Raw genomic sequence first — 27,389 nt, 5'->3', positions numbered from 1 at the left:
GAGTCTTTTGCTATAATTAGTTTTATCGACATATTTATGTTTATAACAATGTGTTAATATATTATGGTTTTGAGGAAAAATATGAATCGACCAACTACATACGTTTCTGTGATAAAAAGATTCTCGCATACTTAACGAATACTTTGTATAATTATGATTTCAAAATAAAGTTTGAATACTGTATATTCAATTAAAAGTGATAGTGATATCAGTACAGTATAAACATGCTATCAAATATATTTTCTGTTATGAAAAATGCGTTGATTAAATTGGCGGTATTGAGAATTTTATCTCCCACAAAACAAATTATTATATATTATCTATACTGTATGCAAATTATAAAAATTATAAAAATATATAATAAATAAGAAGAAAATAAAAAATTTTGAAATCTTTGATTAGATCTTTCATTTAAATTTTTTATAGTTCTCGTGTAACCTAAATCCTTTTCTTTTAAGTTTTTACTTTTACGCATCTTGAATGAAAGGCAATAAAGAAAATAAAATTATATGAAATAAAAGAAATTTTGTAAAAAATAACTTACTGTTAGACAATTTATAAAAAATAAAATTGCAATTGCTTATTGGCAATACTTAAACAAAAAATTAAAGGGTTACAAGTCTATGAATATCAATTCGCTTTAACGAATATCAATTGGCAAGTACAAGGAAATTCCAGTATGTATTCAATATCAATATAATATACTCAAGATCGACAGTTCGGGAGATGAGACCATAATGTGGCGGCAGGTCGATTGTGAGCCGACGTTAGCATCACTTGGTTGGGTGACTAGTGCCTACTACGTACGCGTGGTGGGAGCTGATTGAGTGGGGATAGCGAGTCGGTCGCGGGGAGTTATGAATGAGTCGCGGAGTCCTGAACCACCGCAGATCCCGACGGTAGGAGGGAGGGTAGAGAGTCGTGCTGGAGAAACAGCAGGCAGGAGGAGGGAAAAGAGATAATGGACGCGAAGGAGGTGGCGGAGACTCTGATGATGAAGAGAAGGAGGAAGAATAGAAGATGGGAAGAAGTAACACCAAGCGCGGGTGATCGAGGAAGGGCGAGAATGGTGGGAGGATTGGCCGAAAGCGGGGTGCGGGCCACGTGCTTCGGCGGCTTTACAATCGTATATAGGCACTGGTCGACTGAGTGGCCAGTACCATACACTGACAGTCGTACATTGGTGCACGAGGTGACAGAAAGAGTGAAAGAGAAGTTACGTCTGTGAACAAAAAGAAAGAGAAAAAAAGAAAGAGAAGAAGAAAACGAAAGAGAAAAGAAATAAAGACAGCGCAACGTTAGAGACGACTTACGTACGATCAAGGCAGAAATCTTCCTCTTCCATTCCTTTACATACATTCACTCCTATTACATATAACGAAGAATGAACAACTTGCATTTACCGCTCGCACACCTACTTGCCTGTTATCCTGTCAATTTGTTCGTCTGATTGATCGCGCTCTATCCTCTCCCGGATAACAACGAGAAATCTTAGCGACCTTTTGACATTTTTGAAAACAAGACTTTTTCCGATCAACCAACGCGCTGCAAGAGCGTGACAACGAAACAGAAGGAATCGGGAGCGAAAAAAGTAGCGGTGTGAAGAGGATAATCAAAAGCAGGAAAGCTGAGAAAAACTGAGAAGAACGCACGCGGACCACCCTTAACGGTGTACCCTTTTCTGATTCTTTCTCTTCTTCTTGAGTATCCCCGCTACCTTGTCAAGCACCCACCCCCTCCTCTTTCTCTCTCTCGGGATCCCACAACCCCCCTTCCCCCTGTCGTATAAGAATGAGTGCATCGCGTGTCTGGGACCAGTGCCAAACGGATTGTGATTCTGTGCGCACAGTTTTTCAAGTGTGACAACCCCTCGGCGAAGTGATCGGAATCGATGACGACAGGACATTGGAGCACAAACACATACATATATACACACGCACGCGTCCATACGTATACAAACATATAGACATAACGCACGTGTATATTTATTACTCATATACATACATTGCTGACGCGAGAGACGCGCGCACCCAGAGTGATAAAGTGTTATATCGATCACGATAATTGTGGAAAAGGTGATGATCAATTGATTGACACCGCGATGGAAATCATACTCGCTCGCGATCAGAGGACTACAACCCATCGGGTCCTTGACCGTGCCCCGCAGAGCTACGCACTGAACTCAATATCGACGTTGTCGCCTAAATGTCAGAACGTCGTTGCAAGTAATTATTACACCGAAGCAACAATTACAAGAACAATGAGAAATAATTGTGCTCAAAGACGTGTGCCATGCAATTCGCATCTCATGTCGGCGTTTTACGACCGAAGAATACGGCTGATTCGTCCCGCCCCCGTCAGGGTGTCCACGTGGACTGGACTAAGTAAGTCAAAGTTACTATCAACTGTGTTAATCACGGAACATGCATTGAACGCTTATAATGATACTTGAAGAAAATGTTGCTATAAAAGTAATTAAAATTTAGTTTCTTCAACAATATATGAATTAATGATAAATAATTGAATCGAGATTCATGTTTCAAAAATTGCCAAATAATAATTTTAAATAGAAGCATCATGTGTATTGAAATACTCCAATAATGTAAGACGTGATATAATTCGAGAAATGATATAATTGACAAATAAAAATTATTTTATTTTATTTTTATGCTACACATTCATTAATGCGAGGTCATAATAATGCAATATAATAGTATTATGTAATTATTGTAACAATATTTCGGCTGTTACACTGTACTGTTCTATCTTCGCGCAGCGTGGTCGTTGTCAATATAAAAGTTGCATCCTCTTTCCGGTTGCAAGGCTTTCTACGAATTGATTTAGAAATCATATCAGGATTTGCTTTATTTGTATCAAGAGTGCCATTTATACCCCCTGCTTACTATCTTATTAATCTTTTGTAACATCAAGCAAGAGGACGAGAGAGAGAGAGAGAGAGAAAGAGAGATGGAAAGAGAGAAAAACACACCAAAAAAAAAATATATATATATATATATAAGAAAAATTAAATTGTCGAAAGGCTGTAGAGAGCAAGGACATAAATCAAAACAAAACAAAACACAATTAAGAGTTACAAAAATATATAATTTGATAAGCCAATTTTTATAAAAAAATTCTGTACATTTATATATGCGTTCATTCCATCTTTATATTTAATTCGACATAGTTTACACATTGCGCTGAAGAAGGCTCAAAGCGGGAGCCCGAAACGTTCGCTTATTCAATTTTAGTATTGTTTCATTTACCGTATTTAACACGTTATAAGTCTTTTATCTTTTTTATACCTTGGCTTATCGAATTATATATTTTTGTCATTCTTAATTGTGTTTTGTTTTGTTTCGATTTACGTGCTTGCTCTCTTTTCGACAATTTAATTTTTCTTATTTAAGAGAGAGCTCTTTATATGTGTGTGTGTGTGTATATATATATATAAATTGATTCTTTGGAAATTTCTTTAATATTATACAAAATGTATTATAAAATTCAACTATACTTCAGCAATTCTTTTACATAAGTAATAATCTGACTAGAATTAGTAAACGATCGATAGATCGATTAGTAAACAAAAATAGAATTAAAAAATTGTATTATTTGTCTGATATTGATAAAAGTCCGATAGTGACTCGTAAATCTACACCCGAAGTGGCTTATGACTTGTCGGTAAAACCCACGTGTGTCTCGAAATCTTAATCATTGAACATCCCGTGACAAGTGCCTTTAGAAAATATACCGGGCTTTAAATATATTCATTGTGATATACAAAATATATTTAGTTTGATTTTCTTCAATTATTAATTTATTTTTTTTTATATTAACTCATAAAAATTAAAACTTTCTATAATATCATGCTATTCTTTATATATGTTCCTTAACATTTATCCATTGTTGCATTTATTGATAGTGATAAAATTTATTTTATAACATTATAAATAATGTTTCTAATCAGAATTATTTTATATAAAATGCATTGTGCATAAATTATATTTATAGTTATTTTTGAGTTTTAAGTAGATAATATTAAAATAAATTAATTTTCCATCGGTTAAATTTGTCAAAGAAGAAAGGAATTATGAGATGAATAGACGTAATAATAAATTTTTAAACAAGTTGTCATTCCTAAGAAGAAAGAAATTTAAATGACAGCCAGCTGCTTAGAATTTTATTATCTTTCATATTCATTTAATCTAGGAACGTCGCAGATTTTTATTATACTTTACAATACCATTTCAATATATGTAGTATATGACAGAACTCCTTGATATATACTAATACAGTTTCCTTTTATTATAATACAATTTGTATCGAGTAATTAATAGTTTCTTAAATTGCACGTTCTTTGCATTAATATATTTTTTGTTTTCGTCATAATTTCTGTTTATCTTTTCAATCAATAAATTGTCTGAAAGGCACGAAATATTCAGCAGGTGATAGACTCGTGTGTCATTTTACCTTCTTTTATACTTTTCCCCTGGATACCGTCTGTGCATCGCCGATATTACAAGGGCCTACCTCAACGACGACGCTAAACGACGGCGTTCCATCGAAATTCCCAAGAACTCGCGGCCGCGTTGAAAAAAGTATGGCTCGCAAAGCCGGTGAACACCGGTGCAAAGCGCATCTCTGCTGTCGGCCAGCAAGAAAGACGGTGAAAAATGCGGTAATGACGCACTGTCCTCGCATTGCTCGTGACAATTATACCCCATTACACCCGACCCGCTACTCCCTTTTCTTCCGTTCGTGTCCACAGATCGAAGCGCGTTGCGGTAGGTCGCGATACGCGGCGCGTATGTATGTGCACATCAATTTATTATAGATTATTCTTTGTCAATTTTTCACCATCATAAGAAGATCACACGCCAAGTTCTCACTAACATTTTTGACATAAGTTTGCATCATTGTTGATTTATTGCAAGAAATTTTGCTGCATTTACACCTCATAATAGTTATGAGACGCTGTATATCTTTTACCATAATAATAGAAAAATGGCTTGACAGGTGGCTAAAAGATAAACCTATAATAGTTTGCAGAAGTTAAACCACCTGTAGAGGAAACCCACTATGTTCAACAGGTGGGCGGACAAAGTAAATATAACCGCACACTTGCGCGGCACGTATTTTAAATTTATTTCAGGAAATTCTAAATCTCCTTAAATTAGGTGTTAATATAGTAAATTGGGTATTTTGAATTGAATCGGAAATTAAAAAAAAAGCAGATAAGTGAATAAAACGCATGTAGATTTATGATCCGCAAACCTGTAAAATGAAGAATCGATAAGGAGGACCGTTACAAGGCGAATGACTAATACGTTCATCGGCTTGCTCGAAAATGACGTCAAACTCGTAAGAAAGAATGACACATGAATGGCAATAAATAGAGTAATAAAGGATTTCGAAACATTTATAAATTACGTATTACATATTTTGCTTTACAGATATTTTTAAAAAATATTCAATTTTATGCATTTCTATATAAAAATTCATTTAAAACAAACTGTCATTTATAATGAAAGAACACGCAGCATTAATACATATCAAGAAATTTTTTTCCGTACCGTATATATACCGACATGCTATCGCAAAGTATAATTAAATCCGCGACGTTTCCCTCGATTAGGTGAATACGAGAGTAAATTCTAAGCAACTGGCTGCCATTTGAATTTCTTTTTCCTCAAGAATAAGAACTTGTCTGAAAGTACGACTATTACTACCTCCTATCCCTTTCTCCGTCGACAAATTTAACCGATCATGGAAGATTAATCACATAGCAATTAAATGTCTAATTGTAAGAGAAAAAAGAAGAGGTAGCGTAATTAAAGAAATAAGAGAAAGTAAATAATGTTTTTAAGCAACAAGTAAGGAGATACAATTGTGGGCACTAAGAGCATTTACGTGAATCACTATAAATTCTGCCGTATAATAAAAATATTTGCAGTGTAAATGACCGTTTCTCGAGATACAGATCTTTTCGGGTTAAATATAGACTACTAAGTACATTATATAATAAGTACATGGTTCTTCTAACATCATTAGCGGACATCATTAATTGGACGCTTTCCGTTAAAATTGTCGTTCCTACGAAGATACTTTTTTTTCTCTTTCCATGGCAAAAATAAAGCACAAAAAATAGATACATTTCTCAATATCATTGTGTGTTGTATACAACTAATTGCAAGAACAAATAATAAATCGAGGCAACGTGTTTATACATCGTAATAACGATACTTTTTTAAAATTCCATTTATGTTGTTATATATAAAATCACACACATGTGACTTCATCTCTTGCGTATTTTTTATTTCGCATATCATAGCTGGTTATGTAATCTATTTCGCATGGATTCCAGAACAAATTAAACGCAATTAACGCTTATCACATCCTCTCTCTTGCGATTACTTTTGTAAACTAATAGCTCATCATCGCGTTGCATTCTCGAACGTATTGGAAGTTTCATCGTGACATGTTTGCGTCGAAAGTTATGGCAACGTGTCACCGTCGTTAGCGACACGGTTTTGCGTTGTCACTTTAGGGCGCAAACTTCCCTACGGCAAATTGCTCTCTCATCGCAACGTAGAACGCACTTAAGAGCCGCTCATTAATATGCGTTAAGTGTCCGAGGCGTCTCCCTCGCCCGACCCCACTCTTCGTTTTCTCCGCATCTTGCTCTTTCTCCGTCTGCATTTCTGTCTCCCTCTGTTCGTACGTCGCGTCCGCTGGCCACGCTGCATCATACGTTCACGCATATTAAAATTAAATTCGTTAACATCTATGGGTGGCACGACGCACCTCCGGTTTTTGGTTCGCGCGACTATTCATCTCATCGAGAGCGATAAGTCAATCTGATATTGGAATCTACAACTCTTCGATACTTTCCGTACTTTGATACGATATTTTTTTACTTTTGTTTGAGAAATAATATTATTCATATGTAATCTTAAATTTTTGCGACGTGATATTATTTGTGAAATATTTTTACAAATTTTGTTGAATAATAATAATAAAATTAATTAACAAAGAATATCCTTTTTATGATATAAATTTATGACGCATTTTATGGCGCTCGTGCATAACTTTTTTTGAGATTGTGATAAACTTAAGAGACAAATTTTAATATGCAACTTTAGGCAGTCAAAATATATAAAATTTCGAGAGAATATATTTTGACAAACGTAAAATGTATCACGTCGTACGAGAAACGATTTAACTGTAAATAAAAATTAAATTTTGCAACAATATCTGTTCGACTTGAACATCGCTTGATTTTTGAGACATTTTTGAGACGGTAGCCAAAAGGAAAACACAGATTAAATGCAGACAACATGCCGTATGTGGTAGTCTCTCTTGCTCTCATCGTTATACATCGTCCAAATGCGTACGCAACTGTTGATGGTTTGTCGTCATATCGCTGCACGTGATCCGAGGCCCCTCATCAAGGGTCGTAACTCGCGTAATAATGCGACGACGAATTCACGGGCACGTAATTCGATGAGCGGTGATCCTGAAACTGCCGGATGATCATAAGACGGTCCCGATCGGAATCTACCATTTAGGCGCTATACTATCGACGAGTGAATCCCCGAGGGTGGAAACAGAGGAGAGGAGAGGAGAGAAGAGGAGAGTAGAGGGCCCGATGAGCCGGAAGCACAATGATAATTTCACGCAGGCATCTCGCGGCTCTCACGTCAAATCGTTGATTACCGTCGAATATTGAGTTGTATCTCCGCCTTTTATTTTTTAATACACAGACAGTTCCGTTAATAATGCCCGTACGCAAGTTAAGTTTTCATCGCGAAATGGCTCCAATCTTGCAACATTCATTCACCACGCCTGCATTAACGTAACTGTTTCGGCGATGGCTACGGAACTTCCTATTGTATTATATATCCCATACGACATGCATTAAAATGCCACGTCTGCATTGCGAAAATCAAAGAACGAGGAAGGAATACTCCTCGTCGATCTCACTCTAACTGTTGCATACATGTACAAATAAAAATATTCTTTATTATGATATTAAATTATAAATTAACTCATTTAAAAGAAACTGAAGAGATATTTTAATTTTACATTAATATAATATTTATAACGAAATAGTTTAAAAGCCGTATTGTAATTAATAACTTGAATGCACAGTATGCATAAAGATCATTTGGTCAACAAATCTAACATGAACATTTTTGTTTTCAGGGTTAAGCTGGTTGTGGTTAAGTGTTATTGCGATTCTACTAACGTCGTCGGTACACAGTAATCCAATAATGGACAATTCGTCTGGCGAAGTAAATATAGGCGATTCCTCTGATAATATAAAAATAGAGGAAGATATTCGCAATAGATTGACCACAACTCCAAAGTGGATGGATCCTTGTGGTCCTATTTACGTGTACTCTGACGTACTGGATAGCCAGGATGTGGTGGAGATGCCAAGTAACGAACAACTCACACACAGTATAAGCATCCAAGCGGAAAACGCAATTCACCATGCAATCGAATTCCGAGACCGTTATGTAAGTAATAGAATTCATGTTTCGCGCCATTTTCCATCATTAGCCTCTTTAAAAATTTTAGCTATTCGTGCGTTATCATTGCCATCCATTTCGAAGGATTAAAATCATATATATATATATATCAAAAGTTTTAATATTAAGCTTATCAATGCTTGGATAATTACTAACGTGCCTTCTAGAAAGTAGAGGGAAGGAGAGGAGACTAGGTAGAGTGAGAGAACTTTAAACGGAAGATGGTTATGGTAGTACTTCCGGTCGATCGGACATCGATCGTAGTTCCATAGTCGTACAGACCTTCGAAAAAGATCTCGATCTTTTGAATTATATCACGTCTTTATATTAAAAACGCGTCATTAACTTGATCCTACTTTTTCTTTTCTTATAAAAAAATGTAAGAATTAATAGATGCGTGAATATAAAATAGAGATTTGTCAATTCGTGCTTCAAATTATAATATAAAAATTGACATTTAAATATAAATAAAATATTAAATATAAAAAACTTGCGAGAATTATAGAACACTGTGTTACAGTTATTATTTTCAAGAAAAAAGTTGCGATTTGGATTTAAAAAGTAATAGGTAATCGATTTTATGAGACAGATAGATACATATGATCACGAGAAATTTTTGTTTCGAAAGAATCTTCCCAACCAATCGTACCTTATTACCTCTGGCCAAGGACAATAAATCACGCACCAGACCCAAGCGGTTCCTCAAGGTTTCTCTCTACAAACGATTCAAAAAAAGAGACCGACTTGAAAACCGCAGAAGCAAAAGCGACGCTTCGCATGCAAAGTTTTATTTGTTTTTTCAAGAAAGATTATTCGAGATTATTTTTATATACAGTCTCTAGTGAGTCTCTTGAGTCGCAATACCGCCTCTTCACTACGCATGTTTTAGCAACGCAAGAAAACTCAAACGTCCGAAAAACTAAACACAAAAAACGAATTATTAATTTCTGACCTGCTATTGCCAAATAATGGTACCGAGAAATAAACACTCATGATTGTTGAATAACATTGATTAAAATCACATAAAAATCTTCCTTCATTCGCGCAAACTACTTTACTTAACTAAGCGATATATATGACGGAATAAATTAAATTTGTCGCGTGCATCGAGAAAGCGTATTTATGCCTCTCCGTATGTAGGGTCCATTTCGTCCTGGAGCCGAAGGCGGCTAGGAAACGTTTCTGTTACATCATCGCACGGCGATACCGGATACCGATGTTTTCCAAGTCAGCGTATAATACGATCGTATGGATTCGCGACTCGCTCTTACTCTTGGTAGCAAAGACAATAAATTGCACACGTGTAAATGTCTCGCTACTTGCGACATAAAAAGAACGGCGTGGAAAAAGAGTGAAGTCATAGTCGAGCAGACAAGAGTCAGGTTCATCTCCTTGTTGCGAGGCTAAAAGCTTCAGGGATGCCTTCCTCACTTGATATCGTCTCGCGGCGACACACTGTCTGGTGGTCCAGTATGACTTTATCTTCCGACACTCGTTATCGGTTCAGCATAGACCGTCTACTGAGAAAGAATTAGATTAGTCAAGGCTAACGAGAAAATGACGGAAGCGATGGATATGTACATATATCTCATAGCGCGAGTGCAAAGAAAATTTGCAAAAAAATGTCACGGTCTCGCAATTAGAGAAAAAATTTTTCATGAATCTTCCGGGATGATTGAGAATCTTAGAGTACATTTGTAATTGTATAAATCAGATTTACTCGGCTGTGGATATAGTAAATTTCATTCTTTTGTTATACGTTTATTCGCTCTATCGTGATACTTTCATTGTTCCGTCGTCGTGACAGTTCATCGTACGTCCTTGCATACAACCTGTAAACAACTTATAAGTCAAATTCGGCCGTCTGCAATCCGTCGTGATCGCGACGGATGGTGTCTGCATCTTCGTACGTGAAGGAATCGGATAAAATATCGGAAGCGGAGGATTCCAATAAATCAGAATCGGAAGCTGCCCCTCTCCGCCGTGGACGGGCACGCCACATCGGCACATCGCCTGCATACTAAAACCCAGACCGGATATATACAACCTGTCAGTGCATGTACTCGTCTCGATACGACACATTTCTTCTACCATGGTATATTGCTGTGTTTCGATCTCTTCTCGTGGCGCTACTTTGCTCAATAATATATTTTTTAAACACACACGTGATCGTCACGATTGTGCATTCTTAATCTGTTGTATAAAATTCTAAAAAAATTTGCTCAAATGTTATAGAAATTACGTAATATATATTAAAAAATCTAACTTATTCAATTAATGCAATGCTACTGGAAAATTAGTAGGATAAAATTTTGAAATTGTGAGAATTTGATTTATATTAAAAAGTCTATTTCCATTTTTAGCTGTTTCTTTTTCTCTCTCTCTCTCTCTCTCTCTCTCTCTCTCTCTCTCTCTCTCTCTCTCTCTTTACATCTTGCTAGTAGAATGCGTCGAACTTGCGAGCCATTCGATCGGCTCTTGAAATCGTCGTCACACCGAAATTTTATAACTTCTAATAAGCGGTGCAGCGGTGAAACCGCGCTAGAAGAAAGACTGAAAGGCTAATTGATTTTGACGGGTCCTCGGCAGCGCCGCGCGCGGAGACCGTACCTATTCTTGCCAGCCTACTTCCTGCCAGCTTCCAGCTCGGTTTTACGATTATTCGTGTCCCAGTGTGGCCGACAAGACTTTTACGAGGCACAAAAGACCCGCGCCACAGATTTGTCCGCCGCCAGTGGTTGTTAGCGACAATTCTTTCCTTTTTGTCTTGCTTTTATCACCTTTCCCTTTGCTCGTTCCTGCTCTCGCAATTTTTTCGTATTTATATGTCTCGCAGAAAAAGTGAAAAGAAAGAAAATTTAAACCCAGGGCGTGAAACAAAGATCACGGCAATCATTTTTGCAACTTTACGCGTCATTCTTCGATATTAAGCATCAAAACGAGAATTGCCAAAGTATCGATACTCGAGCGGAATGAGAGCCATCGCGTGTGAATGTAACCAACACATCATAAAACTCGACGATGAAAACGAGTTCTTTTCGGCACCTGAAAGAAGGAAAGGTAGACGCAGGCTTAGCGGAGAGTTCTACGCGTAGATCTCGCTAATGTATTTATTAGAGGACTGCTTGCACAAAATTATCGTAAAATTTCATTTAATTACCCATCAAATCCCTTATTACCTATATGTCTACACGCCTAGAAAACTTTGCGGTCGAGATATCGTATTGGTATTATTAGCAATAACGGCTGATGACGCAATCGGTGGCCGACCACCGTGCGTATTTAATATTTTTTTGATACAAAGTGATGGGCCGAAAAGATATCTTTGTATCCTTCTGGATGCTTTCGTAACGACCGGGGCGTGAGAAGGGCCGATCATCGATCGGCGCACGAGTGCCCGCAGGTACACGAAATCGAACATGCTATAACGAGGGAATGAATTTAATGAATGACTACCGCGATGCCGCCTTCCTATGAGCTACCCTCGCACGCCGCTGTCATATCTTCGATATCCGTTTGTATACTTATTTTTCACGAGAGTCCCGCTATTTTCGTTCATCAACCTATCATGCGAGTTCACAAACTTTTTTTTCTATCGTGGCATTATATGCTTTAGATAGAGCAGACGTTGAGGACATATGCTTTATCAGGCTACGCAACACGTGCCTCTTTGACAGTGTTAGTTCTAAGGAATGTTGTTTGCGATCGAAGATATTATCGCAGGTCATGAGAGCAGTAGTATCGTACGATCGTTATTTCCATTCCTCTCTGAGATAATAATGTACATGCAATGCGTTATCTACACCGAAAACAATTATTTCAAAATACGAGATCAATGATCTAAATCATCTTTCTGTGCGTCTAAACACTGTTCTATTAAATATCGTTTATTAAAATGGAATATTAATGTTGCGATTCTTTTAAGACGATCTTTCAAATCATATCACAACTGTTTATCATAATAAGAGGCCGACGACCTATCTCACAGTTCAAAGGCTTACAGAACTGAATAGTATCGAGCGTAAAATATAATTACGAAATGCTACATATATTACATAATATTATGCGGAATTATACGATAACGTTTTATTTTATAACGTTTTATATAATAATGATTGCACTTGTTAATTTTCTGAAGTTTCCTAATTGAAGTAAATTCATTAAAACAATCTTCCAAATGAAATCACATCACAATAGAAAAACGGAGTACAAAAAACCACTTTCAATATATGCAAACGGTAGCATGTTTCCCTTCGGCAGTTTTCCTACGGCACTTCCTAGCTCAGTGGGTGATTCATAATGACTCGTTCGATGTAAGCGATCGCTGATGGGATAATTAGCGTGTCTCGGCCGGCGCCTGGATTTCCAAGTAATTTCTGAGTAAAGGACTAAGCTGGCTTTTGTTAACTGACCCATCCCGGTATTCCCGAAAAGTCAGCGTGCTTCTGGCACGCGCACGCTCCCGCATCGGGAACCGGCGCAAACTGTCGAAGTGTTATTCACTCGGCAGCATCCGCACTTTTCGCACGTTGCCTATCGCCTGTTTTCGTTGTACCAGGAACGAGGGATGTCGAGAGACAGATCGTGTAAGAGGTGTTGCACGACGTGTAATCGGTGACTAAACTCGCGCTGACATTCAGTGGCGTCGAGTTACGCTACCGCGAGAAATTAGAGCGAGCACGCGAATCCAGTACCTACTCGCACCAGTGCTGACATAATTGACGGATACCTAGAAATACAATAAGAGTAGCGCGATGCGCTAATCCATGATCCTCTTACAAAGTGACGCTATCAAGCGACGAGATACATTATTTTATTCAAGATAAAATATCGCCAAATCTTGTGTTCTGTACAAAATCGTAGATTTGTTTTTTTTTTTTTTTTTTTTTTTTAATTTTTTTTCAAGAGAATAAAATTAAAATAAAATATATAAAAAAAATTTAAAATTGGAAGAAAATAAAATAATTAAATAAATGACTCGTTCTTATATATATATTGTATATAATAAATGCGACTGGCCCATGATAAAATAGCAACTATATGTAACTATCATTCTATTACGAACATTCATACACATTTCGTATACATACTTTATCAACTTCGCGTAACGAATATGAGAGATATGCAGAATGATATAGCAATAGCGCCATGCTTACGCGGAATAATTTTTCTCAAATTTCCGTGGGATTACACGGTGAAAGCATAACGATGAAACTTGATAGTTGCGCGTATCTTTCTTTAATGTTGCGGCTCCATTTTTGTACGAAGCAATGCATCTAATCGCGCCTACGGTTTTCTTCTTTGATTTTGCAGATGAATGAGATTTTCAAGAAAAAGTACAACTCCAGTAACATACTGTTTGGAGACATTCATTACGATTGGCTGCCTGACTGGAACGAAATACCCAAGAGATTAGGAGATAAATTGGATCCAGAATATTGCGACAAGTTGGACGTATGTGTTATTATTAATATCATTTTATGTTGTTTCCTTTTGATCGCTAATAATGTTGCTAATAACACTGATAATAATATACAATAATAAATTTCTGAGAAATACATATTTTTACGAAGCATGTGATGCAACATACAGAAATAAATAAATACACTTAAACAGTTAATTGATAGCATAATTGGTACATTTTCAGCTTGATACGGCTCTCCTTAATTCGTATGAATACATGCAGAAGTACGCGATGTGTTTGGAACAGATCGTTTGGGACCAGGAACTTTTAGGTCTCGACTTTTACAGTGAATTCCTGGATTGCGAATTCAAATGTCGAAATGTGAGTTTATTTTTGTGATCAAATCCATTATCTTTATAAGTAATTAAATTAAAACATACTTTTTTTATACTTGTCGTTCTTCCGTAGCCTGCGATATAAAAAAATATTAACGACTTTCACTATAGCACCAAAACAATTAGCTTTAATTATTTTTTCACGTAAAGGTCGAGTCGTTAAAAATCATCGCTGTCAAAAAAGGCTAAACTGCCGTTTTATCTACCATAAATGGGACGCGTATATTTTTCTATGTTATATAGAAGTTTTCTATGTTTTTGTATTTATTTTTTATATAAATTATCAACTTTAAGATATATAAAATCTAAAAGAGATCATTACGAAAAACAAATTAAAACTTATTGATCAGCAATATTTATCTTGACCTTTGTATTTACAAAATATATTATATTTGTTAATACTTTTATTGTGTTGGCTAATTTGTGGTTAATGTTAAATTGGTAATTATAGATTCAAAAAATTAATAATTTTTGAAATGCAATTTTCTTGCTAACTAGGTGCTTTTTTTATAAAAAAAAAAAAACTCATACATTTCATTATACTGCATATACTGTCTAAGTATTCCAAATATCTCTAATATTCTGATGCTCTTTTTACAGCTTCTCTGTGAGTTACAAGGTGCTATGATGGAACGCGGAATAACACCACGGTCAAATGTCAATCGAAGCGTCATGCCTTTGATGTATCGGGGAAAAGAGATGAGGCATAACGCGACGTTCCGTAACTTGCGGGACTGGTTATGCTTTCGTGACTATATGAATGGCCTCGAGTATGTGCACCAAGTGTTCGCACACCTACATAAACGCTTTTCGGAAAAAGTAAACGCATCTACATAATTCTGAAGTGACGAGGCGGAAGTCAGAAAAGGGTTATTCGTTGACGATCCTACATCTATCTTGGGAAATCGGTGCAACTAGCTGCTCTACTATTCTAAGGTGATAGAGAGGAAGATGGTGGTAGACACAGAAAGAGAAAGAATTTATTCGATATATTGAATAATATCGAGTAACAACGATTTAATGAAATGATTCTTCGCAGCAAAAAATTATTTTCGAATCGTTAGAATTAATAATAATAAGCATTGAATCAAACCATTAAAACATACTTTCAATATGTTTACTAGCCATCTTCTCTCTAATGGTATGATACAATGTGATGCATTAGATAGAATAGCATAAAAAAAATCATGGAAATCGCGTCATTGACTTTCGTCATCATAGTTCACCATCACATTTACGCACACTCACATAATCATACATGATATCGTTTTGTGCAAAGATGTACCTCAACGCGTTCATGTATTTGATTTTATGCTCGAGAAAGAAAGTATAGGTATGATAAGTCTAACGATTCGACTCGTCCAACGTTTAAGACAAATCATTCTCGAGACACAACTACATATCACGATTATCTAATATTCCAAGAACGTGATATCTATTATGCTCGATAAACACGGTTTAATTTAATTTTAGTTTTTAAATACTTAAAGACTTGAGACTCTTTATAATACCTCTCTATACGAATAATATTGCAAAAATCGCCTGCTGTTATATACACAAGATTAAAGCACTCGAGAAAACCAAGAACTATCACGAAAAGCATTATAAAATAATCTCAAGTCGATTTATTTAGTATTTACATCATGTTTTGTGTATTGAATTCATGTTACTTTGGAGATATGGAGACACACTTATCTAATATTTCGAGTTTCTATTTCTTTAAACTCAAAGTAACAAGCACAATGAGCTGAGAAAAAAAATAGTTTAGTAGAAAAAAATTCATTTATGCTGTAAGTTTATATTTAAATACAGTATTTTCGATCTCTTGTGATCAACGAATAGAGAAAAATTGCGTGTATTAATTACACTGTGCACGCGACAATAATTTTACAACATTAGAAAGATTTCTTCGCGAGCGATTCGTGCCTCATAATCTTATATATAATAATTTATTGACTAACTATAATATATATTACTATATATCTATATTTATTCAGATTATTTATTTTATTTTTATAAAGATTTTACACACTCCGATTAATTGTATTTAAAGTGTCTAGTTGAGCTTAAAAGTGCCTAGTGTATAAAAGGAAGAAGGATATATCACAATGAAGATCCTGTGCGTACGTATTTTGCTCGTGTGTACGAAGTTTTATTATCACGATATCACACACTATCACAGCGCAAAAGGAGAAAAACGCATCAACGCGACAAAAGCCATTTTACGTCATGTGTCGCGCTGCTGCTACTGCTTCCTTCTTTTGATATACCTTCGCAGGGTATATTCTAATCAGAACTGAGGCTCGTTAATTTTGCACTTTTGATCGCAATTATTTCGCTCACAATAGGATCCTTCTAGTATTACGTTTTACTTGATACTATTCTGTTTAAAAAGTATCCTTTTACACGATTTTTTTTATACCGACATTGATTTTTTTTGTTTTTATTTTAATAATACGTGAGGCTCTTCTCTGTTGAGGACTATTAGCAATAGGACGTATCATCGGAAAAGTTTTTCGTCAATCTAAGTTTATAATTTGAGTTTATATACAGATCAATATTTGATGTGTAGAATTATTGACATGTATGTATATGTCTATGGAGATACATATACATATGTTTTATATTATCTATTCGTTTATATAATTTCAAGTCAAAGAAGTCATATCTTGATATGTCCTACGCCGGTAATCTTCAAAATTAATGTCAGGAGAATTTTTTTTCTGGTACTTACGACTCGTAGTTGCGTGGCTATCTTTCCCTAAAGAGCGGCCACAATAGAAAAAGTTACTGTGCGATTGCCTAGAGAAAAAACGCATTGTATTGTCATATGCCCTTAATCATACTTAATTTTCACATTAATAGAAACTTGTAAGCTTATCATAAATCACATGTATATGTGCGTACAAAATTCATAGTTATCATCGACACAATGCGTTTGTTTATTTGTACGCACACACGCATCGTATAAAATGTATTTTTATTTCCATCGCGTCTGTGATATATGCATCCTAGAATATCCCTCAGGCGACTAATTATTCATTATTGAATTTTTCATTATCGAATCCACTTTGCTTCCGTTTCAGTGAAAAAAAGAGACAGAGAGAAAAAAAGAGCGAAAAAAAGAGAAAAGAAGAACAAACGAGAAGATATTGCATACTTGAACTTTAATTTATTATACTATTTGTATCCTGATTTTACTTGTAATTTAAAATAACTAAACTATTATTGTAAAATAATATTTTTTAAGTAGATTTCTACTATAAAGTACTGATATTTTATATCATGATAGGTTAATTCATATTTTAGAAAAATATTATTTTTTTTATAAACTTAAAATCACAAAATTTATTGTATAGATATTTTTATAAAAATGTTTTTTTTTTTTTTTTTTTTTTTAATAACGCAGCAGCGCAGAGGATCATTGATTAATATTATGAATATATCTTTTACGTGCCTTTACTCGGTCTCTCTCTGTCTTTTTTAATTACAACTTGAACAATTGTAGAAAAATGTGTGGAACACATAAACTATGTACAATTGAAAATATTCTGATTTATTGTAAAATTGAATGGTTTAAAAATTTCGCGTGCAGGATTGTAAGTTAAAATTTTAGTGAATAAGATACACGTTCCATATATCTCATACGCCATACACGATAAATAAAATTTAAATTAACTAGCGCCGTCGCTTCATACATATATTGTACATAAACAGATCTGATAATATTTTATAATAATAGTAATAAACTGCGAATTATAATTGTGAATATATAATATGGAAGTGGGCTTTTTTGTGCTCAAAATGCCCGTTCAATTGTATCATATTAAACCAAAGACCATTCAACATTTCATCGTTGTTTCTTCAATGCCACTCTTTCCGTTCTCCTCAATACAATTTCCTCTAAAAATTATATACCCATTTAAAAATAAACACCAATAGATTAGTTTATTAAATGAATGTGTTAGAAAGAAAAACGATCACTTAATATATTTATGCAAAAATCTTGCTTGCTCCAAAGATACAATTGTAAATGTACTTTGCACACATTTCACTATTTACTTTTGAATATTAACGAGACAATTCTCCGATCATCGGCACATGTTGCTCGAACATTCCAACCTGAACAAGCGGAATCTATCTTTTCCCATGATCAGTGTCCGATGCCGTGTCTCTGGAGCTGTCGACGTAGTCGGTGTTTGAGAGGAAACGCGTAAGTACATGATCATCGGACCGGGTACGGCTCTGTCTCAAGCCGCCGTGTTTGCACACGCTGTTAGCTCGTTGTCATCGTTCGCCCAACTTACTTTCTCATAAGGATTTCCACTTCTCTCGTGCTGACCCTGTGTTTAACGATCCCTGCCCGCCTTCTCTTTGGTATCCTCGTCCAGGTGGTCTCCTGAGCGCCGCCAAGGTGTCAATGTTTTGCCTAGCCATTAAGATCGTTAGCCCATCTTTCTACGTTGCGTTTGACCGCTGAAGAGCGATACGATTCTCGAATTCTATATAAGAAGATGGGATAATTGCTTCAAGTAAAACAGATAACCCCTTCGATATGTAATATACTACATGATATCGAGGAAAAATTTTTACTGCAAAATTATTTTCGAAAAAGTTTTTAAAATATTCTTTACTATTTAATATCATGTGTGTCGTTTCTTGTTTTTGTTTGCATTTTATATTTTACAGTACTATTCTGTAAATATAAATTATTAAAATAACATAATAAAATTTAAATTTATATTACTATATTCTTTTACAAATATAATTACTAATAAACATATTTAATAATATTTATTTCAAGAATATTTATCAAACTAAATGATTAACAAGTAATTGATTGATAGAGCGATTTGTAAATCTCCTCCGATGGAATTTGAAAGTTTGGCGCCTACTTGCCAGTAGACAGACTGTCCATGGAGCCGGACTTTCAGACTGTCTATTAAGGAAGCACCAGTTGTCGGTGGCGCAGGTAAAGATCGACGATCGAATCTCATGGGGCGAGGTATGAATGAATCGTGAGAAGAGGCCAAGAAGATCGGTCGGCTCTATGAATGGTTTGGAAAACTGCGACGTTTTTTTTCCTCGCGGGATACGCTTTACATCTCTTTTGTTCTTTTTCCCTCTACCATTCTTCGGCGTCTCTTCTAGTTTGTTCAATCATCGACGACGATTCTTTTGCACTTCGCTCTAAATGAGTCCTGAGAGCGGTCCGAAATCGTTTAGCTCCCGCCATTGCCGCGGGCAAATATTTCGGTCCCTTTCAGTTAAGAAAAAAAAGGAAAAAAATAAAAGGCCCCGTTGTAATTAGGACAGTACGCCCGTATGGATTGCTAGAGAGAATCGCCACTCACTATTTTCATTCTTCTTCATCACTCGCTATCTGACTCGCTATATTCTTCTTCGTCCTCATCGCTATTCTCGAATACCCGAAGGCATCCTCCCGCTACATTCCTAGTGACCCTTAAAATAACTTTCAATAATGTCGAGACAAAAGGCTTCTAAAGTTGAGCTATCTTGCCAAGATACACCTTTACAAAGCAGTTCACTATATCGATAAATGTCACTTGAGCATAAACTTTATTCACATGTATTTATATAATTAGCGGCTTATATAAAATTATTATACAAAAAACTATATTGTCTTTATATTATTAAAAGTTTTAAAACTTTTATTAAAACAAATATTTAATCGACAATAATTTGTGGCACGTTTATACAAAATATTCTTTTTGTAAAGTAATTATATTGAATTTTTTTTTTTTCAACGACAAATGAAAATGAAAATGTCACTCTAGAGAGTGAAATTTCATAGTAATCGTTAATTTGAACAATCTGAGGAAAATGAACATGGCACACGGTCATCTTTAACTGCTGCTAATTGAGAGGCGGTACCGTGCTAATAGGTTCCATTCCTCGCCATCCTGTCATGGGTACCACGCGTTCTAAAATAGTCTAGATTTATTTCACGACTAATTTTGCCTTGTTAGCCGACAGGCTAGTATAAGGGGTTCTCTATTCGTGCGTCAACGAAATCCGTGCATGTCCTTCATCAGAACTTAATAAATATTAATAGCAATCTTACTTTAAACTACTTCGTGTTTTCAAGATATACGTCTTTCGCGTGTTTCTATAATTCTATAATTCTGTTCATAAAATACCTTTTCAGGTAAATTATATGACATTATGTTTATAACATACAATGCCTCTCGTCATATATGCGATCAATACAATAAATGTATATATAATAATCCCAAAATTTTTCATTAAAAATAAATTATAATAAATTTTTGTATATGATACTAACAATATAAAAAATATTAAAAGCTAGATAAATTTGTCTGCATGAGAATTTAATTAGAGCGAGAAAAAAAACACTAATTGTTGAAAAAAATAAAGTAACATTTTGTTCGCGCACGAATATATTAAAGATAATAAGTCAAAAGTAAACCTCATATGAGTATTCTCTCGCACTGATTGTGAAATGCATGTGTCTAAGAGCTGCATCTCGTGTTAGTGATTGTGCGACGCGATTTCTTCTGGTTAGCGGTGAGATGGCTTCAAAGAAAAGAGGTGCCGTTCGTGGGAACCCTGAGATCACTTCTTAGAAGCATGATATCTGTCAGAAAAAAAAAAAAAAAAAAAAAGAAAGATCCGAAAGACCGACTAAAGAGGGAACGACATTATGGAAACACCGTTCTTTCTTTCGCGTTATTGGCATCGTCCTTGTACGCAGACATGTTCCTACTGCGACAACTCAGAGCCCGTTTTCGGTCAGCTGTTCCGGTCCAACGAGATGCATTTTGTCGCGAGATAACGCGCGGAGGGCGATTCGGGCACGTGGGTGGGTCGACGATAACTGGTGAAACACACGAACACTTTTAACAGCTAATTGCCATAGATAGGGACGCCCGAGAAGTTGACCATGGAGCTGTTATATCGTGAACCGTTCTCGCGAAATGCATGGGAACCAAAGCCATCCTGACCGGCGTATGCGTCATCGTTGGTATGAATGCACGAGATGGTTTGAATTTACAGTTGATGCATCAAGATTGATTGAACATGGTCATTTTTAAAAGTCACCGATGTGAAATGCATCACGAAAAAGTGATTTTTCATGTAACATTACATTATAACAACAGTTTTGTTGTTGTATGTTATTTATTTCCAAGAGAAAATATATTTGCAAAACTATAGTTTGCATTGAACAATTTTAATTTTAAATAAAGTTAATTTTTTTTTTTAAATTCAATGCTGGCATATAAAAACTTATTAAATAATTAAAATCTTAAATATAATAAAAATTTATGTTACATAAAATTATTCATCAAAGTATAATAAACAATTCCTCATTCTCTCTATTCCATTTGATTTTCTCGATTATCTCTGTAAAATTTCTCACATCGGTGACTATTATGTATATGTATATCTTTTATGGGAAGTAGTCGGTCTAGTAGCGGGGTTTTTGGTGGCGGCGATGGCGAAGGTTTGAAAAGGTAGCCCGAAGCGGAACGACGAGGTCGCGACATCGTGACCACCGCCAGCAACTGATTTACATATTGTCCACCGTTGAATCAGCATCGCGGGCTCTTTGTTTTGGAATGCCTATGCTGGGAACGAGGAGAGGAGTTCTCCGTCCCCCTCCGGTATGCTCTCTCTCTCTCTCTCTCTCTCTCTCTTTCTCTCGCTTCTACGTTAGTAATAGCGTCCAGATCCAGACGCCAGTGCTATCCGCCGAACCACCAACGTCGATCTCGCCGAGAACTCTGAGAGAAGGCGTTGGGGTAATGCATTCTCATTTTTCGAACGACGACACCCTTACTGCTGTTCTCTCGTACATGCAACGTACGTGCAACCACGGTTCTTCGCTGATTAGAAGTTTCTCTCGACACGAGCGACTGATTTTCTACGATAACGGCAAAAAATTATATAAGGAGCACGAAAAATGCATATAAACGTAACAAGTCAAAATAAAACAAAAAAGATAATTTTCTTTTAATTAATTTAAATTTTGATTTTATTCTTTGTTAGAGAGAATTCTTGTTTTCTTTTTTTTTAATTAAAATTAATTTGGAAGCATTTTCTAACTTTTACTATTTTTGTAGCTTCTTCATGTTCTATCTCCGCCTAAGTTGATTCACGTACTTTCAAGGGAAAGCTGTATCAAGAAAAAGACAGTCATTAATTTTTTTTGGGCATCGTTATTTCTTCAAATATCCTTTTTTTAGAAAATGTTATCATCTTGAAATATATATATATATCTAGATGATAAGATTTTTCTTTACGAATACGGAATATAATGTATAAAAAATAGCTTATTATTATTTATCGGTTGTGAACCTGATGAATACATGAGGCATTTATACCTTGGGAAGTATCATAAAAAAGCAACTTAATTTAGCTACAATGCTAAAAGATAATAAAATGGTAATTTTTAAAGTCTTTCAAAACAAAAATACACATTTATTTCGAATAAACGCAGGATACGCATTAATAATTGGCATTCCGTTTTACAATTCTAATAGTAAACCATAAATCTTTACCCCCCTATATTTAAAATATTTTTGGCTTTTTGTCACAAAAAATGTGAAAAATTTCATATTTCATATTTCATATAATATAATATTAGCAGAAAATTGTATCTTATTATATATGTATAAACAAGTGTGGCATATATAAGTTGCTGTGTGTACGTGTGTTTCATCAGGAATAATTTATCACGTGTTATACATGGATATATAATTATATCCAATTAAATTCTAAAAGAAGTGATTCATTCGATTTCTTTGGGCGCGCTTGCGGCGAAAATGTTTCTCATAACTCGAGTATACTTTGCCGGTGGTCGCCTTAAAAAGTAACCTTTAAATGATTAAAAAAAAATGAACACGAATATTTTCGATTGATGTATTATAAAACGCGTTACGTGTTAAAAATAGTGACAGGCAAAACACTTCACAGAAAATATACGAAAAAAAAACTGAATGAATATGCCGCGAATCTAGCATTTCGGTATCGATGTTATTTCATCCATTCGTGGTCGGTCTGGTTGCCGCACTCTTCTCGATCGTTTCACTTGTCGACCGCAGTCAGGCACGAGACTCATGTTGATGCCTTGTTAACATCCGCGAAACGACCGTCGGGAATTCCAAAGAGCCTGTCACATTAGATCCACCGAAAGGAGAAAGCTGTTTCGGACAAGCACGCATGTCTGTAAAGTTCGATTGAGACTCTAAACTGCTCTAGACTATCTTTGCATAGATTATACAAATCACGGAGCGTTTGATTATATTGTAAATTAAACATATTTCGAGACTGTTGATATTTTTTATTTCAATTTCTCTCTTCTGTGTATGAATAATTTCTTCATATTTTTTCTTATTTAATTATTACATAAATATAGCATATAAATAAAAAAATAATTTTAAAAATTACAAAATAATACCAGGCTCTGTAAAGATTCAAATATGCGTCAAACTAACAATAAGTAGAATATTTAGATTTCGATTTAATTCGAGAAAGTAGAGAAAAAATTTTATAATAGGATTTTACTTTCTATAATAAAATTTTATTTTTTTTCTCTATTTTATATTTCTAAAGTTCTCGCGATACAAGCCAACATATAAATAGAAAATATTATTTGTATTCTTTTCAAGTAGATGTTGATATAACAGTTAGATATAACAAAAACTTTCTATCTCTTATATGCAGCTGGATAATAAAAACTTTATATTTCTAGAGAAGCTAGTTTTAAACTACTCTAGTTATTTTTTATGAGATAACGTGGCTAAATATACAGAGTGTCCAGTAATATAATAATTGCATCACTTTTCATATCCACGTAGAGCGGGTTAAAGCGAGTAGGAAAGTTCTCTGATGTTTCGTGATTTGCATAACAAGTAATGAGAAATTAAGGAAAACTTTTTAATTCAGTTTAACTCGCTCTACCTGCACATAAAAAATGATAAAGGTCTTTCATAAAAAAATAAACGATCACTTGATTACATTGTAATTAAACTAACATTACAATTCGTCACTAAATAAAAAACTCTGTAATATATTCAAATAGTTATTGTAATATTACATAGAGTCGCATTTCATGAACCAATAGTTATAAGAATATCTTTAATCTTACATTAAAAAAAAATTGAATGATTATGTAGATCAGCAAAATATTAATCAAACTATTGTTATGCGGTCGACGTATCTAAAATTTACGAGATATACATAACTATAAAAAACTTATAGAATTAACATATTTAGTCAAAATTTTATCTGATTTAAATCAAATTTTAACATTGTGTGTATCAGATGTGTGAAACAGATTAAATCCGTGCAAATTGATACTTTTTTTTCCTCCACTGACCTGAAACGTGCTCCTTGTAGAGCAGTGGTTATGGGGCTGCTCTCTATTAATGCGCACATATTTATATCCAAACATCTCCGATTACCATGAACGAGGTCTGCTTTCGGCTTGCGATCTTGGACCACCAGCGGTAACAGCAGAAAAAGATTGCTTTAATTTTCCCGACACTCACGTCAAATACATCACGGTTGCGGCGATAATATATTAGCGGTCGGAGCAGTAAAGTATAAAACGGCTCTCGTAAAAAGAATTAAAGCTCTTTCTTTCTTATTATTATCTAGATTCGAACGTTTTGCACATTCAGAACTAACATCTATCATTGTCACTTTTCTTAAAAAAATAATATTGAAAATTGTAACTCTATCTCTTGTGACAATTATTATTATATTTTTGGTTGTCGTGTATCTATATTTCTTCTCTGTATCCTTAATTATTTTAATGTGTTAAATATATATTATAGAGTACCTGGCAAATTTTTTTACATCTGCAAATTTAGTTGAAATCTGTGCAAAACTGACAAGCTACATCCACAATTAATATATTATCTATATCACTATTTAATAAAACGTTATCAATTTATATGATTTGTTATGATTGTTCGTATCTGTATATTTGTTCGCACAATATTTCTTTAATTAAATCTATTCTTAAATATCATGACTTACAACGTTTTCAACACAAGTATAATGGCGTGAAACGCTCGTTCTGTTTAAGTAGCGGCATCAAGTGACGTCACGCTCCACCCTCTCGGTTTCACGCTTCTCAAACTTCGGCAATCTGCGAACATAATCTGCGAGCAAATTGCGATTTCACGGCTCGCCAGTTGCGGTTGCTTCTCTCGAGATCTACGAGATACATGAGATTGTGTCTGATTTTTAACCCGCTGATTTTCTGAAAAAGAACGCCGACCGGTCATTCGAGAAGCTTTGATCCACTGGCGCCAACCACTTATGAAATTATATGGAACGAAATTAATACCCGAAAAGATTTCCTCCGTATCATCAAAATAATTTGCTATCTCCGGTTCATAATAGATTTATTATTAATAAATGTTTTTAAGGCATACTAATGCGATGGTTTCTCGGAGGATGTTTGAATCGACAAACTGTATAATAAAGGATAAATAAAAGATTTGCTTAACTATAGCACAGCATAGAATTTAATTTTTTACATATTTCATGTAAATAGAATTAGAATAATTAAGATGATTAAAATAATGGCGACTCTCTCTAAATATGTGCATATCGTCTTTTTTAAAGTTACGAAAAAATATGCAATGTCGTTCGGTCAAATTTTGAAATAATACACTTTTCTATTTGATTTGACTAAAATCTGTCAAATGTGCGCATAAAACAAAATTTTATTTTACACGTGTTATAATATTATATCACGCACTGACACAGTAGTAATAATATAACTAATGAATTATACGCGATATACAAGATTATTTATTAAAGATCATGACCTTATCATTTGAAAGAGGAAATGCAATTCTACAATTAAGCGTAGAATTCTTATCCATGCGCATTTGCCGGCCGTCGTGAGATGTGAATATGGTGGTCATTCGCGATTCTGCTAGCAAGCAGATCGTATGCTCAGGCACGTTTGGGCCACATATACCGTGAAAAAGAACGTCGAGGAGGCCCATACAACGTAGCAAAACACGATGCAATTACACAAGACGTGCAAAGTCGACAACAACGCGCCGGTTAATTGTATGCACACCCTGGCACATTGTTCACCAAGAGGCATTCGAAACGACCGCCCATGAGATCTTGCTGGTGGTTCCCCTCTTGAGGAATCATAAACAGGTTCGTGAGCCTGGAGATGACGCTGACTCTTGGCAAAGTCAAGTCGATAGGAAGTCATATATCGCCCATTCGCGAGACCTTTCGAGGCGACCAACATTTACGTTTATCGTTTGTTCACACGATTCGACACGAAAAGTCCCTTGGTTCTTAACGCAAAAGCCAATGAGTAGAACAATTAGATATTGTTATCACAGAGAAAATAAACTTTTTTGATGATAATATGTTACTATTGCAAAATAGAAATCACGATAAAATCATGTAATGATAATCAGAGAAATATGAATTTATAAATTAATTATTCGTCACAATATACACGAGCTTTTCATCATATTTTTAAATATATAATTCTTTTTTACTCATATATATGTATATATCTCATTGCTTTCAATAATTGCAAATAAATTATATTGGATATAACGAGAGAAAATACATCATTAATAATATGTCATTTTCAAACATAAGAAAAATAGAATAATATTTTCAAAAAGTCGATTAACTCGAAAAACTCAACAAATTCAATAATATGAATAATGTGATTAATATACAATTGATGAAACCTATTCTTCGATCTTAATTTTATTCATAAACCCGAGCACTTGTAAGAAAGCAAAAAGTCCCTTCATCAAAATCATATCTGCCAAAAAAAGTGATAATCTGAAAATGAGATTGTTGACGATAATTATAGTAGAACAATTAAAAGTTAAACATCGCCATAAATACGCACAAAGATCCCGAAAAAAGGTTCATTTATTTATTAAGATATACGCTTTCTGTCTAAAACAGGAACATAAAATGATTAATTAATGGCACGAGAGCTTTTCTGTTTCACCCTCAACAGTATCATAATAGAAAATATGTAATACGTTTTTTTTTTAAATACAC

The 27,389-nt window shown here is 34.8% G+C and overlaps 1 protein-coding gene across 1 annotated transcript; it reads left to right on the top strand.

Moving 5' to 3' along the window:
• Nucleotides 1–531: 531 nt before the first annotated feature.
• On the top strand, nucleotides 532–18,181 carry LOC140672168 (uncharacterized). Its single transcript, XM_072904068.1, has 5 exons — nucleotides 532–2,384; nucleotides 8,206–8,522; nucleotides 13,848–13,988; nucleotides 14,182–14,319; nucleotides 14,934–18,181. Exons 1-5 carry the CDS (start codon nucleotides 2,102–2,104, stop codon nucleotides 15,168–15,170), a joined length of 1,116 nt encoding a protein of 371 aa, XP_072760169.1. The 5' UTR covers nucleotides 532–2,101; the 3' UTR covers nucleotides 15,171–18,181.
• The last annotated feature ends 9,208 nt before the right edge of the window (nucleotides 18,182–27,389 follow it).

Source organism: Anoplolepis gracilipes, chromosome 12 (assembly GCF_047496725.1).
Source record: "Anoplolepis gracilipes chromosome 12, ASM4749672v1, whole genome shotgun sequence".
NCBI lineage: Eukaryota > Metazoa > Arthropoda > Insecta > Hymenoptera > Formicidae > Anoplolepis > Anoplolepis gracilipes.
Note: the sequence above shows the minus strand (reverse complement) of the source record. Positions and strands in the feature narration are given on the sequence as shown.